The 17,812-nt window shown below is 42.2% G+C and overlaps 2 protein-coding genes across 2 annotated transcripts; one reads left to right on the forward strand and one right to left on the reverse strand.

The window, feature by feature from the left end:
* Positions 1-1,067: 1,067 nt before the first annotated feature.
* Positions 1,068-11,982, reverse strand: mcm3 (minichromosome maintenance complex component 3). Its single transcript, XM_080453932.1, has 17 exons — positions 11,817-11,982; positions 10,183-10,295; positions 9,427-9,635; positions 8,931-9,061; positions 8,104-8,342; positions 7,306-7,411; positions 6,995-7,148; positions 6,662-6,793; positions 6,095-6,303; positions 5,692-5,866; positions 4,573-4,699; positions 4,120-4,270; positions 3,686-3,826; positions 3,163-3,272; positions 2,485-2,549; positions 2,170-2,254; positions 1,068-1,956 (listed from the first exon to the last, which is right to left on the reverse strand). Exons 1-17 carry the CDS (start codon positions 11,889-11,891, stop codon positions 1,758-1,760), a joined length of 2,421 nt encoding a protein of 806 aa, XP_080310058.1. The 5' UTR covers positions 11,892-11,982; the 3' UTR covers positions 1,068-1,757.
* A 1,449-nt stretch (positions 11,983-13,431) lies between these two features.
* paqr8 (progestin and adipoQ receptor family member VIII) lies at positions 13,432-17,629 on the forward strand. The gene is made up of 2 exons (XM_080453243.1): positions 13,432-13,599; positions 15,061-17,629. The coding sequence occupies exons 1-2, from the start codon at positions 13,530-13,532 to the stop codon at positions 16,257-16,259; spliced, it is 1,269 nt and encodes a 422-aa protein (XP_080309369.1). The 5' UTR covers positions 13,432-13,529; the 3' UTR covers positions 16,260-17,629.
* The last annotated feature ends 183 nt before the right edge of the window (positions 17,630-17,812 follow it).

Consider the following 17,812-nt stretch of genomic DNA (forward strand, 5'->3'; position numbering starts at 1 on the left):
ATTCATGTCATGTCATGATGGCTTGATTCGAGGCTTAAATTAATAGATATAAATATTTTTGGAAATGTCAATGGGAAAAATGCATCCTTCCGGCACCACGAAAAACCAGGAAGTGGGCGGGAACTGCGATGCTCTATAACTCTTCAACATCTTTTTTTCCCCCTGGATTCCTTGGATCATGACGCAACTTAAAAGTCCTGTTTCTGCCATAAAACCACACTTTTTGCTACTACTCCAGCAGATGTTGTCCAAAACTCATACAATCGGTACACATTATCTCTGGGCTCATGTCATCAAGATGCTTGAGTTGGATATTTCAGATTCCATTTCGATTGGCTATGACAAAAGTTTGTGGGCCCTGGCTAGGCAAACCGGCCTGGCGGAGACCTGTGCCACGAGGAGCACACTTTTCTAGTTTTTCTTGAAACCACTTGCGCTTCGCCTACCTTAAATGCAGAAATGTTCGCAGGTGCGAAAGACTTCAGTAGCTGAGGAATAGAGATATTCAAGTCATAGATTTTCATACCACTGAGACGGAATTAAGGGTGTGCAGGTGGGGCAGTGCTAGTACAGTAGTATTTAAGCCTGATTTATACTTAATCGTAAAATGGTGTCCCGTGGCAAAAGAAATGACGATCTACAGTACAATCTGACAACACGTTGCGGTGCGACACATTGTGAGCTTGTGGATCTGCAATTTTCTGCACTGGACACCTTCATAAAGGTAAGCATAAAACGTCTGGCATTTTGTTTTAAAATACAATTTCTGGTCATGGGTGGTATGGCCTAACCTGACTCCGCCAGATGGGGGCGGTATTGACTGAAACAAATGTGACGTCAGGTTAGGTATGGCTGCAGCATCATGGGCTTGGATGTAGCCTCGGAAACCCAGGCTTTTTTTTTGGATGTGGCTGGTGACCCGAGCAACATGCCATGACACTCCTCTGGTCTTGTACTCTTCACAGCCCTTTCCACTGTGTAAATTTAACCCCCAAAACAGTTATATTTCCCCTTCACAAATACTTGCCCCACTGTTGCACGGTGAATCAAGCACGCAGCAACCTAAGAACATGCCATGGAGTTTTATTTTCCATTTGCTGTGCATATAGTGATGAAACAATAACAATGGAAATATTTTATATACACAAGGAAGCGGGGGCCTTTTCCAAATTCCAATAACAGAAATGTATTATAAACCCGATTATAAAACAATAAAATGATAAGACATCCTAAAACTAGTATTGTTTTTTTTTAAAGGTATTGCCTGTAAAGCAATTAGTGGATAAAATAAAACAAAAAAATCAATTGTAATTGATTCTTGATGCGGCCGATGTTGGCTTTGAAAAGGAACAGGGAGGTTAATGACCATTACAAAACAGTTCTATAAAAACTGTTAAACCTTAAACATAGACAACATTGTTATACAGTATGTACTTTCTTTGCAACGTCTTTCCATAGAATGTTTGTATTTGTATCTTGCCTCCAGTCAGAGACAAAAACATTTCCCAATATTTAACTCTACCAGGGACGTGACCTGGGAAATAATGCTGAAACTAAATATAAATTTTCTGGACACAGCAGAAAAACAGGAATCTTCATTATTGAAAATGAATGAGTTGGGAATTTCAAACCTTGAAAACTAAAATGTTATAAAAAAAACTGCTAAATTACTTTTCTTTTTTCACAAGTCCATTTCTTGGTCTCAGAGACAAACATCTCAGAGTCCAACTCTCCTCCAAGACATTTCTCGCTCCTCCTCAGATGAGGAAGATGATTTGGTCTGCCACCATTATCTGGTTGTCGTCCTGCATGCGGGTCAGCGCGGCGTCGATTTCGTCCTTCGTGAAGGCTATCTGGCGTTCCTTGTTGAGGTCAGCGGTCAGGGCAATCAGCCCCACCGACTGAGCATGCTGCGACTGGAAGACAGCGAACAGAGAGGACTTGAACTCCTTCAGCCTGGGGGGACAGAGATAGAGGACAGAATAGAGAGAAGAGAGAGATTGATCAAGGAAGAGTGACACAAAGAAAGGTGGAATTATTATTAGGCCAATATCATGCTAACAAAATGAAACGTTTTGTTTCCCTTTGTGTGTAGCATCACTTTAAACCACACATTAAGAAGTGTATTTGCACAGCCGACTCCATTGGGGGGCTTGACAGTGAACCCACCTGTCTGCCGAGAGCTGTGAAGGGGGGATGGCAGCATCTTCCTCTTCTTCTTGCGGCGGGGGAGGTTTGGGTGTTCCTGCCTGAACTGGGGAGGGCAAAGAGAGCAATGGAGAATGGTTAACTTTGTCATACAGCAAATGACATGCCCACAAGGTTGAATTAAGACAAACAAACCACCACAAGACATGAGATGTGGTCCACTCCATTTGTTATCAGATGTAACAGAGGTAACTGTCCAAGTAACAAGGAGTTGTACTTTGATGTACATAAGGCGAACAGCTCTAATAAAAGGTCTTCGAGGAACAGTGGACTTACTCTCAGGGATGTCATGCTCTGCATCAAAGTCAAAGGGATCGTCGCCCTGGGACCCACGGCGACTCCTACAACACAACACATGAATTCATTAATGTCTTCAACAGTACTGTGTTAGGAGCACTTGGGAATTTTCCTTTTCTTGCATCATTTTGATAGATTGTGTAGTACTGATACAGTATGCAGGTTTGCTTTCTTTTTAAATTGTACAGTGCTGTTTTGAATTGTGGTTTTATTTCAAGACAACCCACATTCTCAGTATGGGCCTGAATTGGCAAAATTGACATGTAAAGCACATACATGGGTGGTTAGACTAACAAAAATAATAAAAAGAATCTTGCAAGTTAGAGAAATCCTATTTTTGGTAAGTTTGAGGTCAAACCAACCTGGAAGTTTGAAATATATTAAGAGATATTGTTCTGGGAATGTGTTTTAGAAACACACTGTTCAGCGGGGTCTGAGACCCCAAATATGTTGTGGGAACAGGTGTTCAGGTGTTTTGGAAGCACAAAACCAATAATGGCGCAATACTCCAGTCGAAGATGAGTTTATGGCTGTGCACACAGTAGAAAAAGTAAACCTACAATTGCACTTTCAACTTCATAATTTTTATGCCATTTTAGTTTCCAGAGCAATGCCTCATCTAGAAGTAATAAGTGATGCGAGTGTGTGTGTGTTTACCTCTTTCTCTGTGTGTGAGGCGTGCTGCTCTGAGACTGTGTGATTGCTTCTGCTTCTTCATCCTCTGACCCAGAGTCGTGCACCTTTCTCTTCTTCTCCTTCTCTAGAACCTGCTCAGAGCACAAGGAACAATCCACAAATAAGATTCCTTTACGCTGGCATCTCAATCCAGTCCATTTCAACAACAATGTTGCAGGTCAACCTTTAGAAATGCAGCTCATCAAAGTGCACTGCTTGCAGACCGTGCACTACCACACTAGGACATCAACACGAGCAGCCATAGTGCGGCTTCACCACTGAACACCACATTGTGACACATGCAGCAGAGTTCACAACTGCACTCATAGTAACTTACTATCAGTAGCTTAAGATTGGACAGGGAGGCCATGCCGTAATTAGACGTTGTGGCAGAATCTTTGACATAAACCTCACTGAAGCGTCTGAATGGACAGAGCGGAGTTCACATGATTTCTTTGTTTCATACATACAGCGTACATACATAACGGGCAAGGCATGTACAAACCTTTTTGAAGTAAGCGAACTGGACCAGTTCCACAGCCACCTCTGCATCCTCCAGCTCCACAGCTTTGTTCATGCGGGCCTTGGCGTGGGCCGTGGACAGACGGATGAGGGTCTCCAACGTACGAGCCGTCACCGGAGAGGTCTGATGGAAAGAAATGCACGGCAATGTTGGAGTATTTCAAAGTATAATGGGGTACGAACTGGGTTTCTACAGGTCTGTGGTTGTTAAATACTACACACAATTGCCTTTTACAGTTTATTTCTTAGTGTCCATTTTTCTAGTTTAGCTTTTATTTAATGGACACAGACAAATTGTCTATGAGGAGGACCTGGTAAACTATAATTCACCACTTGTACAATGATGAGCTATAGCCCGTCAATTTCCAAAACACTTTCATGGCTGTGTGTGTTTGTGTTTGTGTGTATTCTACTTACCCGAGAAATGTCGGAACCCAGCTGCTCCTGACTCCTGATTCTGGAGTACTCCTCTGCGATGTGATTGGCCGCCTCCTGTGTCAGCACTGGAGTCAGAACCTTAGCAATGTGAATGTATTTCCTCATGAACTCCTTGCTCAGGATCTTGTCCCTGAAACATAAAGGATTATTATGTTATATTACATGTGACACTTCATCCCTTTTACAAAAATACCTGTGAAGTCAACCTGCAAGGATAAAAGACGATGCACTCTAGATTGACGACGGCAGATAGCAGATATAACCAATCTACTAGCTCACGCGCCTATAATCAATCACATGCCTGAAATGCCTGTTTGAAAGTGAAATGAAGGATTGATAAATAGAAAATGTTACAGTTAAAAACAAATAAAGAAAATGGCTTTCAAATTTTCAACCCATGTCAAGTTACTATGCGTTTGTGTGTGCGTATACCTGCGTCTCTTGCTGCCATGCAGCAGGTTGTTGTGTTTCTCGTAAACCTGCAGTTCCTCCTGGTCCTGTTGTGCTGAATCTGGGTCCTCGGTGGCCAAAACGTCAACTGTCCCACCGAACGCCAGAACTTAGGAGAAAGGGAACAATTCAAAAATAAGCAAAAATAATAATGGGAAGGAAAAAACAAACATACTGAACTGTTCCCCGCTCCACCTGAACCGTTTCATCTCAGAAGCAGTTTGTGGCTTAACAAAACTTTCAATGACATTGTAGTATTTGACTTAATGTTCTTCGTACTCATGTCTTGTATCTGTGTATTGTGTTATTGGAACGCTGATTGTAACCTTAATTGTTCTTGCGCTGATCATAAAAATCTAATTCCTATGGATCGCCAAAAATATATTTTTTCTGATTCCGGTACCTGCCACCTGCTTTGACAAAACCAAAATACCACACAAAGGCAATTATTTTAGGTGACTATTAACACATTAACCGCCAAGACCGTAGTCCTACGGGCCGTTAAATCCAACTGTTAAGCGCCGAGACCGTAGCCCTACGGGCTGTGGTGCTTTTTCCTTTTTTTCGATTTTTTTTTTTTTTCAATTTTCCAGGGGGACCATTTTCAGTGTAACACCACCCGAAATCGACCGGAAGTGCGATCACGTTTTTTGTTTCCCGTCTGCCTTCATTCTAAGTCGTACACAAAAAGCCCTGTAAAACCTGTACAGGGACAGTTTTTCATCCTCGCATTTCCCATGTTAACATAAACGATCAGAACTCAAACATGGCGGCTCCGTTTGACACGCGGTCTCGACGAGTAGACACCAGGACATGTGCCCGTTGTTTACAAACAGTGTATCGCGCAATCTAAAGGATTTTAACGGGGCCTATGGCGACCTGAAAAAAACAAAAAACAACAATAAAACCTTGGCACTGGTGAGTACATTATGAGATTAGCCCTTGGCGGTGGATGTGTTAAATAAAGTCAAAGTCTTATGTCATGTAAACAGTTAAATCCTCAGTGTTAATTTTCACATTTCTAACTCTGAGAATGTTACAAATGTAACTAAATGGACCCGTACTCTCAGAGTTATAAGAACAGTCAGGATGTGACGGTACCTGATCCTTCCTGCTCATGGGGGTCACGGTAACGATGCATCCTCAGCACGTGGTCAGAGATCTCTCTGTCCTGTTGAGCGTCCATCTGGTCCAGCATGATGAAGAGGAGGTCAAAACGCGACAGCAGTGAGTCCTGAAGCCCGATGTTCTCCATGGGGGTCTTGTATTGGTCATACTGGGCACAGGATACAGGCGGGCGAATGTTACTACTAAAAACCATAACTGTCCAAATCTAGGATTTTGTTGTTGAATGAAATATAACACCAGTTTAATGGGGAAATGAGAGCGAATTGAACTGTATTTATGGCCTAGAAATTAGAGCCAATTCAGCCAAATAACCCAAGACTTTTTTTCCAGGACCTGCATGCAGCCTGTCTGACACATACAGTCCCTACAGACTCACCTTGCCATAGACAGGGTTGGCAGCAGCCAGCACAGAGCAGCGGGCGTTGAGCCTGGCATGGATGCCTGCTTTTGCAATGGTGACACGGCCCTGCTCCATCACTTCATGGATGGCCGTGCGGTCCATGTCCGACATCTTGTCAAATTCGTCGATGCACACGACCCCCCGGTCTGCCAGCACCATGGCACCTGCCTCCAGGCGACGCTCACCTGGGAGAGGACATGAGATTGTTGAATAATGCCTGTATGTCGAAACATCGACAACAAAATAGAGAATTATGCAGAGACGAGCCATGTGTGCTGGAATCTGTTACTTTCTTTCAAACAATGATCATTTGATGGCAAAGTATTGTGTCTGTGCATTTGCTCCTCTCAAACAGCCTTTGCTCTGACAGTACAACTTTCTACTGACAAAAGACAAAAAACACAAATTAATTATTTTAGGCCAAGAGGCACATTGGTTTAAAAATCCATAAGTCATAAACTGGTGCCCATGGAGTTATATATGTATACTTATTTGTTTCTGCCTGAATAACATTAGGGGTGTGTGTGCTTGTGTGTAATGTACCAGTCTCCTGGTCGGTGGTGACAGCAGCAGTGAGACCCACTCCAGAAGAGCCTCGTCCAGTAGTGGGGATGGCTCTGGGAGCTGTATGCAGCACATAGCGCAGCAACTGCGACTTCGCTACGGACGGATCACCTGGAATGCATGGATAGACAGAGACGGTCAAGGACTACAGACTGGACTTGACCCAGGTACTGATGGGCCAACTTAAAAATAAATACATGGATTAAAAACACACTGTGCTAACCCATGTCATGATTTGATCCATCAAAAGAGGACACAAATAAATAAAATAACGTCAGGAAATGCGTAACACTGATGACAACACTGCAGTACCGATTAGCAGAACGTTGATGTCTCCTCGAATGCGTGACCCATTTTCCAGGACCTTCTCAACACCTCCCAGCAGCATACAAAGGATGGCCTTCTTAATGTACTCATGGCCGTGGATGCTTGGGGCAAGAGAGTGTGCCAGCAGTTTGAAAACATCCTAGAGAGAACACGGAATATGAAAGGACACATGTTTAATGTGATTTCTGAAGTTCAGGAAATACAGGAAATCAATTTAAACAATTAACTGGCAACTGATTTGCTCAAATCTCCAGAGGGGGGAAAAACACTTCACAATGATCTCTGTATCAGCTAACCTTTTCGGACGTCCTGAAGCGTCTGATCTTGGCCACATCATCAGCAGTGAATTGGGGAGCCACCTCCTTACTCATCTGTTTCACCTGGCAGGCGATCATGATGGTCCTGGGAAGGAACGAGACAGTTCTTAATAAGTCTTTTTCACTTGACAATATGTTGAATATGACTGAATTACAGTATTAAGATCATACTTTTGAACAGTGATCCTTCCATGCGTGTCTATTCACAGCTTCGGCCATACCGTATATCACATATAAACATAGACCATCGTTAATGGCTATTTTTTCATCATTAGAATTTACGTTTGTTTACTTTTCCTCCATAAGGCCAATACATGCATGCTCTTACCGACATCAGAAGAAAATTCAGGTTTGGACAGTCAGGGCACCTGGGGGTGCACGACTTCTGAGAAAAGGTTTTGAGACCGCACATCAGTAGTTCTGAATTGATGTCCATTTGTAACCTCCCTTTCTGAACAAATGTTCTGATGTCAGAAGGAGCATGTATTTGGGCTATCGTCATTCAAATAAAAATATTACCAGATTTACCTGAATAACTAAGTTGGCTAAACACGTTTAAGTAGTGCTAAACATGCCAGACCACCGGTATGGTCTGTCAAACTACCTGGATGTACTGTATGCTTTATTGTCTGTAAACCACACAGCTAAAGGCATACAGTCAATGATCAATATAACTGTATTAAAAGCAGTGTGTCAGCTACAGCACACAGTACCTTATTTTAACTACAAAAAGATGATTTTCTATAACTCTGTCTTCAAACATTCGTCATTCCTCACCTGAAGGTTCCAGAAGTATACCCTCCCTTCTTGCCAGGCAGACAGCGGTACGTTCCAACCACCTGGACCCTGTCTCCAGGTTTGATCGCGTCCACCAGGTCGTTATCTAGGATGATGTCGACAGAGCGAGGCAGTTGGCCAGCGGGCGCCTTCTCTGGCATCTCCTGCACAGTGATGGTCTGGTGGTCCTTGTAGACAGACAGGCCAAACTCTGTCTCCAGGGGGTTGTTCTCCTCATCCTGGGGGGGGGGGGGTTATAATCAGGAATTGCACTTCGCAAATACTTAATAAAAACAGGCTATGGCTGACCTCTATTTGTTTAATGTCTATTAAAATGGTGTAAAAAACTAATGCACAGATATCTAAAAAGGAGAAAAAAACAGGCTATGGCTGTAGCATTAAATAATACAAATGGTGCTTGAGTGTTTATTCTATTTATTACAAATAGCACACTTTTGCGCCTCCATTTTCCTACAGCCAGGCATAATAGGGGTCCTTGAAATGTAAGATGCCGTCATTGGCATGCTTGCGCAGTTGATCAGAAACAGGACTTTTTATATTTTCTGTGAGGAGGTCGACACGGTTAACATTTAATATTGAAATATATATAAATAAGTCTTATTTATATAAGATCATCACTTCATAATCGCAGTGGTAAGTTCATTGTCAAACCGTTGGGGTCTCTCCAGGGCTATAGGCACCCTCACAATTTATATATAAATACAGTACATTATCTGATAGTGAAATAACAATCACACAGGATTAAACAACAATATAATTAAATAACTTGGGCCAGAGCTGCAGGTCTGTGTCATGCGAGTCATTACCTTGGTGGGGTAGATGGCAGTTGAGGGGAAAGCATCCAGGGAGGTCATGTCTGAGTATTTTCTCTCCATGGTCTTCTTGGTGGCAGGACAGTAATGAACACTTCGTACCACCTTGGGACGCACCAGGGAGCCTGGGGAGATGAATAATACATATACTAATTCCAAAGGTAAACCATGCTGTGAAGATGCTCATGTCTGCTGTGATTAAAGTAATCAATATAGGTTACTTAATACAAAGTGAGGAAACTGAGGATTTTGCACTAAACAAGCTTATTGTGTCTGACGTATATAGATACAGATAAATAGAAACAAAGTAAGATCAACAGATGAGACAGGCAGCAGTCATAAAAGGAGAGTGATATAGTTAATAGTGCATCCTAGCTAGAGGCTACACAGAAGTCCACAAGATGTCACCATGCATCATATTATCTCCTCGGGGCCCAGAATTCCTAGTGACAGCCTCAAGTTCACCCTGGGGGACACTGACTGTACTCACACTTGGTGACAATGCCCTCCACGCAGACCATGCTACCCAGCAGGCGGGCGGTGAGGGTGCGCGGGGTGACGTGCTTGTTGCCGAAGCTCCCCTCCAGGCCAATGAAGAACTCCTCGTGCTGCTTGGCATAGGTGGCATCTATCGAGGCCACCAGGTCCTTTAACGCACCCTGGAATGCCAGAAGCTCTTCGAAGGCATGGCTCATCAGCCTGGCAGAACAGAGATTGACTGAATACTCTCCAGGTGGATTTGTTGTGAGCAGTGGTTCTCAAACATTCAAATTTTTCACAATCTACAAGCTCACAACGTGCCGCAACACGTTCTTTTTTACTGAGGACCCCCTGGAAACCCATTAAGGACCCCCTGGGGGAACCACTAGCTTATTAGAAGGCTAAAGCACCGACATAACATTAACCCCAACATGGGTTTGATTCCCACCACAGGACTTGCACGCCATCCAACCTGGCGGTCTTTCATCACTGTCCAGTCTCAAACAGGACATTTCTTTAAAAGTAATCTTTTCTGCATTGCGGTGTTCAGTGTACTTCTCACACAGGCACAGACAGGGAATGTCATGGGTTTGCTAATATAAGAGGACACATGTATGTATATTATGAATCAATGATCCAAATCAACGAAATTTTATAAAAAGACAAAGTTTGGGCTGTGGGCGTGGATCTTAAGATACCCAGTGATCAATGAGTAACACAACAAACTAAAACAGTCATATGGGTGTCCCGTACTCTGTTCACTTACTTTGCAGCTCTGGTCTCATTACGTCGTCTCAAGTCGTTGATGTTGACGATCATGCGAGACTTCTGGTCACTGATCATGTCCCGGACCTTGCTTTGGTACACACCCTGGTCTTGCTGTAAGAAGTGAACAGTGATGGTTTAATCCAGTGGTTTTCAACCCTTTTCATATCAAGGTCCATTATTTATTCTGCATTTGAGCCACGGACCACCATTTGATGAGATTTAGCCTCTTAGACCCAAGACTTGTTATTTTGTTATCGTTGGATAAGATTTAGTCCACAATTCCATGCTGTATTGATGTTGGCACCATAGCAGAGATGACAGGCAAACGTTGATCAAAATAGCCATTCTTTAATTAAGTAATCCAGATGTTTAACAATAATTTAACTCAGAGCGTAAAATGAAACCAAATGTACCCGTTTTACACTCTCAAGAGTTAAAGATCTATAAGGGTCCATTTGGTTACCAACTCTCCATCATTTAGCAGGGGACCACCTGGAACCCCCTCAAGGACCGTGGTCCCCGGGGACCACAGGTTGAGAACCCCTGGTTTAAATCGGTTTAGAACTGACCCACTACTAAATAAATAAGACATTTAAGACTAATTAATTGCTACATTTTACATAGACTATTCATACGCAGGTTAGGATCATGTTAGTTGCGATCAACTCAAACAACTTACTTGGCTTTAATTACAGAAAATGCAGCCATATGATCAGTGTTGGAAAGTAACTAAGTACATTTACTCAAGTACTGTACTTAAGTGCAATTTTGAGGGATTTTTACTTTACTGGATTATTTCCAGTTTTCAGTACTTTTACTTCTACTCCACTACATCTTAGAGGCAAATATTGTACTTTCTACTCCACTACAATTATTTGAAAACTTGAGTTACTAGTTTCTTATGTAGATTTGTATAATTATTACAAAACATGCAATCAGAATCAAACTTTATTGTCACATCACATTACAGGTAATATGGGTGAAATTCTTAATTGTGCAGGCCCATTAATGCAGTAAAAAACAAAACAAAAAAGATAGAAAGATAGAAAGATAGATAGATAGATAGATAGATAGATAGATAGAAAATAATAGAAATACAGTAAAGTGCATTTAAGAGAGTGGCTAATGTACATAATAATTTAAGGGAAGAATGTGTCTGTAATGGGGAGTCCAATTAAAACATTGATCATATGCATTAAAACACAGTTCAATGAGTTCAGTGCATAGTGTCCACACGCTCGGTCTCAACAGTCTTAATGCAGCAGTCTTATTACTGCTGCATTAACCACTGTATCCCTATGTACTGCGGCTATTTGAAAATAGCAGATCTACAAGCTCATAACATTTTCAAAAGATTTGTATACATTTTGTGCACTTGTGAAATGGGACATTCTGCACAATGAGTACTTCCTACTTTTGGTACTTTAAGTACATTTTGATGCCAATACTTTTGATACTTAGTTAATACTCAAGTAAAAAAATTTAGTACTTCTTCCATCACTGCGTATGATTATGAGTTCGCTTGAAGCTGTAAATGAATTAAGTCTGGTCCTTTTGTCCTGCAGGCCGCATGGCTGATCGTGTCACTTTCATAATACATTACTAGTAGCCAAGACAAAAAGTTCAACTTACCTCGTCATCCAAGAAGTCAAGGTATTCCCTCTGAGCTTCCCTCATTTCCAGGTCCTCCATAACGCCCGTTGCCATTATGATCGATTATCTATATTAAATAGTATAAACCTCAAATGAATAGACAGACTGGACGAGCTGTGTGTGTTCCCCGTTGTCTGCAAAACCACACAACAACCATAGAGGTTTCGCGCCACAGTGTGCCGGGACAGACGTCGAACGTAACACGCGATTGGTCCACAGAGCATTTGCTCATTTGCATGTACGGCGGGTAACTGGTGAGTGCCCAATAGAACGCTTCGCTTTGACGCACGAGCCCGCCCACTCAATAACTCGCGCGAAAATATTACATGAAGGGCTGTCCTAAGCCAGGAGGAAACATTTGTGTACAATGATGGTGATTCACTGGTGACCAGTGGTGGAAAAAGTACTATTTTTTTTACTTAAGTAAAAGTATCAATACCGCAACGTAAAATACTCTGTTACAAGTAAAAGTCCGGAATTCAAGATTTACTTGAGAAAGAGTCCAAAGGTATTGGTCTCAAAATGTCCTTAAAGTACCGAAAGTAGAAAGTACTCATTATTAAGCTCACAGCGACGCATTGTGAGCTTGTAGATTGGCTAAATCTACAAAGTAACTTGTAACTAAAGTTTTCAAATAATTGTAGTGGACTAGAAGTAAAAGAATAATACATTTGAAATACTCAAGTCAAGTAAAAGTAACTCAAAATTGTAGAAAAAAAGAATGTTGATAGTACTTCCCACGTTATTTATTTTGCAGTGCACAAAACTGTACAGTAGATGGCGACGTACCTACAACTACATATAGGATAATATCCTTTATTTTTAATATGCACTGGTTATGGTCATATAATGGCTTTAAATATGATACAATGACACCCACTCCCTGTTTCATTTTTGCATCATTCAATACTAGGCATTAATTCACTGAGATTGTGTTTAACCTTAATGTAAGTAGCGCATGTTTATTTCACATTAGGTGTGTAAAAACAACACTTTGGGCGTTTTCTGAACCACGCCTAGTCCTGAACATATTATGACAGTCATGGATGAACTTGAACCTGGTGTTTACACTTTCTCCATTTACGGCCCGTACATCCACAATAACGTTCAAATTGCCAATACAAAGTACATACCCTATGGCCACGGATGTTAAAATTATGTACGGGCTCTCAAAAGTACCCGTATCTTCCATATTGTTCACTAAAAAGCATTTTAATCCAATCGGTGGCCATTTTCTCCTTAATGTTTTCAACCACGTGACCCTATTGGTTGGTAGGTGTATTGCACTCTGATACATTACAACTCTATGAGAAAATGGCCATCAATCAGATTAAAATGCTTTTTATTGAACAATACAGAGTATACGGGTACTTCTGAGGGCCCGTACATAATTGCAACATCTGTGGTCATGCTTAAGCACTTTATATTTGATATTTGAACATTTACGCAGATGTACGGGCCAAAAAGGGAGAAAACGCAAACACCAGGTTGAAGTTCATCCATGACGGTCGTGACAGACGACCGTCGTGTGATCATGGCTAGTCCACGCCCACCCTTTTAACTTTCCAGGTTGCAGGTTGAACCTGAACTTGTGTGTCATTTCTCTGTTCTGCCTTTTTCCTGAAGAGCCTGAACGATCCTTGCACAACGGCCACGGACTGTCTGTCAACATGTAGTTGTTACTGTCATGCTATGAGTTTTGTTTATTGGCTGTTTCTGCATACCTTTATAAAACAGAAGGAAACGATCAGAGCAAAAACAGGTGAGATGATGTTATCTTCCTCCAGTCCTGACTCCTATTCATCCATTGGAAATAAGAGGTCATTTGTCTATATATTATAGCTTAACTAGAAAGTACACATTTCGTATGATATGTAATAGATTAGCCCCCTTAGGGGCGGCAAAATACACATTTTAATCCAATTAAACAAAGGTGTAACTATGGTTATAGGCAGTGGTGAAAAAAGTACTCACATTTCTTACTTAAGTAAAAGTATCAATACTGCAATGTAGAAATACTCTGTTAACTTACAAGTAAAAGTCCGGAACTCAAAATGTCCTCGAGTAAAAGTATAAAAGTATTGCCATCAAAATGTACTTAAAGTACAAAAATGTTAAAGTATTCATTATGCAGAAAAGTTTTCAAATGATTTAATAGCAGATCTACAAGCTAACTTGTAGATCGGCTATTTTCAAATGGCCGAAATGTATATAGGGCTTAAGTGGGTAATGTATGTTTTGTAATAATAATCTACAAAGAAACTAATAACTAAAGTTTTCAAATAATTGTAGTGGAGTAAAAGTAGAATATTTGCCTCTGAGATGTAGTGGAGTAGAAGTAAAAGCACTGGAAATACTGCAGTAAAGTAAAAATACCTAAAAATTGTACTTAGGTACAGTGCTTATCCTGAACAGAGCTCATTTAAGTTCAGTAGCCTACAGTTTGTAGTTTGTTGAGGTGTCAGATATTACTCTCTTGGAAATAATTTTAATTGAGCAAGAAGGATAATGAGGAATATTAGCATAGCCTACTGTATGTGTAGGAAAGTGTTTACACGCCATCCAGGAGGGGTTAGCTGGAGAACAGAATGATCAGTGGGGAGAGTGTTTGTCTTGACTCCATCCATAGCCATATAGGAACAGCACATTATAGATATCTCTCTCTAGGAACAGCACCTCTCTCTCTCTCTCTCTCTCTCTCTCTCTCTCCTCTCTCTCCTCTCTCTCCTCTCTCTCTCTCTCTCTCTCTCTCTCTCTCTCTCTCTCTCTCTCTCTCTCTCTCTCTCTCTCTCTCTCTCTCTCTCTCTCTCTCTCTCAGTGCATACTGTATACCTGTTTTTCCAGTGTAGAATTAGTAAACATTAGGCTGTTAGGATGTTGCAAGTATTCGACTTGGTGTCTCCTTTGCTGGCAGCACAGTTATTAGGCTACATTCCTCTCTCTTGTGATGTTGGTGTGTGAAATGTAGCCACCTTGAAAGAAAGCCTATAGGTCACCTGTGTGGGACCTAAACATTTACCATACATTCAACGGAGATGGGCCTGTATCTTCATGGGGCCATATATCTTCATGGGGATATTAGGTTTCTGTCGTCCGTCCCCCCGACCCCCTTCCTTGACCTCCTTTTATCTCCTCTGTCAATACCTCTGTTCCTCCTGATGCATCATGTGATCATCATTTTGATTCACTGTCTGTCTCTTGTGTCCTTGTTTTCCTCTCACAGCGGTTTCTGGACACCACCATCACCGCTCTCTCTTCATCCACCTGTCCCGTCCATTAGTCCCAACACCCTCTGTCCTCGCCCCGTTAAACACCACCCCTGTTGTGACGCAACCAGCCATGTCGGGAGTTACTCTACAGCGTCTCAGCACCTTGACCCTGAACATAAAACAGTTCAACCGCCTCCCTCGCCTCTTGGACCTGTTCCCTCCCTGCCCGTCCTCCCCCAGCCCCACCGTGTCGGTCTCACAGGTTCCCAGCTTGTTTCAGGAGCCCTTTATCCTTTCTGGCTATCGTCCCGTGGGGCAGGACTGGCGCTGCTACTTACTAAGCCTCTTCCAAAGGCATAACGAGTCCCTGAATGTTTGGACCCACTTGCTGGCATGCCCCGTGTTGCTGCTCCGGTGGTGGGCCTACACGGGTGCCGCGGGGCACACCTGGGATGTGACTTCACTGCCTCTGTGCCTCTACGTGTTGTCCTCCCTCACCTACCTGCTCTGCAGTGCGGTCGCCCACCTGTGGCAGTCCCATTCCGAACTCTCACACTACTCACTCTTCTTCCTGGATTATGTGGGAGTGGCTGTGTACCAGTACGGATGCTCGTTGGGCCATTACTTCTACTCCTCCGAGCCCGCGTGGAGAGAAAATGGCATCGGGGCGCTGTTTTTACCTGGAGCTGCCTTCTTAGCGTGGCTGTCCTGCTACGGCTGCTGCTACGCCAAGTCCCGTTACCAGCGTCCATACCCGATGAGACGTAAAATCTGCCAGCTGATTCCCACCTGCATGGCGTATGTCCTAGACATCAGCCCTGTGGTCCACCGCCTGACCTCCGTACCCTGGGCACGTGAACCGGCCATGCCTTTCCATGCCCTCCAGGTGGCCTTATTCCTGTTGGCTGCTTTCTTTTTCTCCTGCCCCGTCCCCGAGTGCTTCCTTCCTGGTCGCTGTGACTTTGTGGGACAGGGCCACCAGATCTTCCACCTGTTTCTGTCCCTGTGCACTCTCAGCCAGCTGGAGGCCCTACTCCAGGACCACACCAGGCGGAGGGATTCAATCATGGACGTGTTTGGGGAGAGACAGCTGTGGTGGGCCTGTGTATCCTTCCCCGTCTTGGTCCTTTGTTGCTCCCTGACAGCGCTCCTCATGAGGAGACACATACAGAGACGACTGCAAGAAAGACAAAGGGTGTCTGACAAGGAGTGAATGACAAGGAGAGCGTGACAAAAAGAAGACAAATATTTTGTAATAGTCAAGAATAAAAGGCGTTTTTTTTTATGTATATGTTTAACAATCAGATTGTGTGTTAAAAATATTGATCTTGCAAGATGTTAATAAATAATAATGTTAATAAAATGTATGTTTTGGGAATGGAATCTGTTTGACATCTCCTTCAATAGTTATGTTGCTGGCTGAAGGAAAGAATTCGGTTTAGGTTTTTTTTAAATATATTTTTGGGGCTTTTCTGCCTTTTATTGATAGTACACAGTAGAGAGAGACAGGAAACCGGGTGAGAGAAACAAGGAGTGACACGCAGCAAAGGTTGTTCGGGCTCGGGAATCGAACCTGCGACACACTGTCAGGCTGCATTAGAGCCTATTTGTGGTACGCGCCTTAACCACTAGGTCAGCAGTGGTAGCCCGGCATGGGCCAGACTAATATCACGGTCTAGATATTAGTCTGGAATCTCTGTGTGGAACCTGCATTTCCGAGGGGCAAATAAAAAAATGCATCTGGTGATAAACCCACTCCATATTTGCATACTGGGCCCTGAATGGTCCCTCACAACTTCCGAGGGAGAGAAATCCAATCTCGAATATCACATACACATACAAATGTAATAGTATTATTATTAATTATTAATTATCAAAATGTATGTCTAATTTCTCAGTTTTTTGGGCCATTTTACAGTAAATTAAATATTATGTTTTTTTGTTAAAAAGTGAAAGCTCTATAATATTCTTGCAATCATTGCTATTGAGTGTTTGTGCAGTAAAAAGGGTCTCCCATCTCTCCAGTTCTTTAGTAAACATAAAATACATTTTCAGGTGAGTCACCAATTTCATCCAATCAGGAGAGAGAACACATTTATCAGCTTCAATTTATAGTGTTCCAGTTCCAATTTTGTCTACTTTTTTATTTTTGGTTAATCATTTTCACTTGTTTATCCTGCATCCTGTATGAGTTCTCTCTTCTGATAGGATAAAATTGGTATCCCAACCTGAAAATGTATTTTCTGTTTACTAAAGAGTACTACTGTAGAGGAGTGGCCATACTACTGTATGGCCACTCCCAGTGTTTGCTGTAAATTCCTTTAGCCTTAGTTTCAAGAATGCCTGGTATCAGCGTGGGAGTGCTTAAGCAGACAGCCTATAGTGACAATTAGAACTGTCCTGGGTTCAACTTCAGTCTCCTTCGATCCTGACTCTCCACAAGACTGCCTGACCAATCAGAATGACCTTAATATTGAAAGATCAATAAAACCAATCACATTTTCCGAAGAAAGGTTTTGGCATAAGATGTTTTTAATGTACTTTAATAATATTTATTTCTTTTAATATATATTATGTGTATTAAAATACTAAAATACTGGCAAATTACGTTTCTGCTCTAATTTTTATTTAATACAACCCTTATGGCTGTTTAATGAACTTAGATGTTTGCCTCACTGGTCGTAAGCTGAGCTAAAGTTATACAAGCAAAGGGGACCACAGATCACAGACCATTAGTCTTCTGCTTGGTGTGTAAGTAGTCGTCAG

The sequence above is a fragment of the Gymnoscopelus braueri genome, assembly GCF_963280865.1.
Source record: "Gymnoscopelus braueri genome assembly, chromosome: 16".
NCBI classification, from domain to species: Eukaryota; Metazoa; Chordata; class Actinopteri; order Myctophiformes; family Myctophidae; genus Gymnoscopelus; species Gymnoscopelus braueri.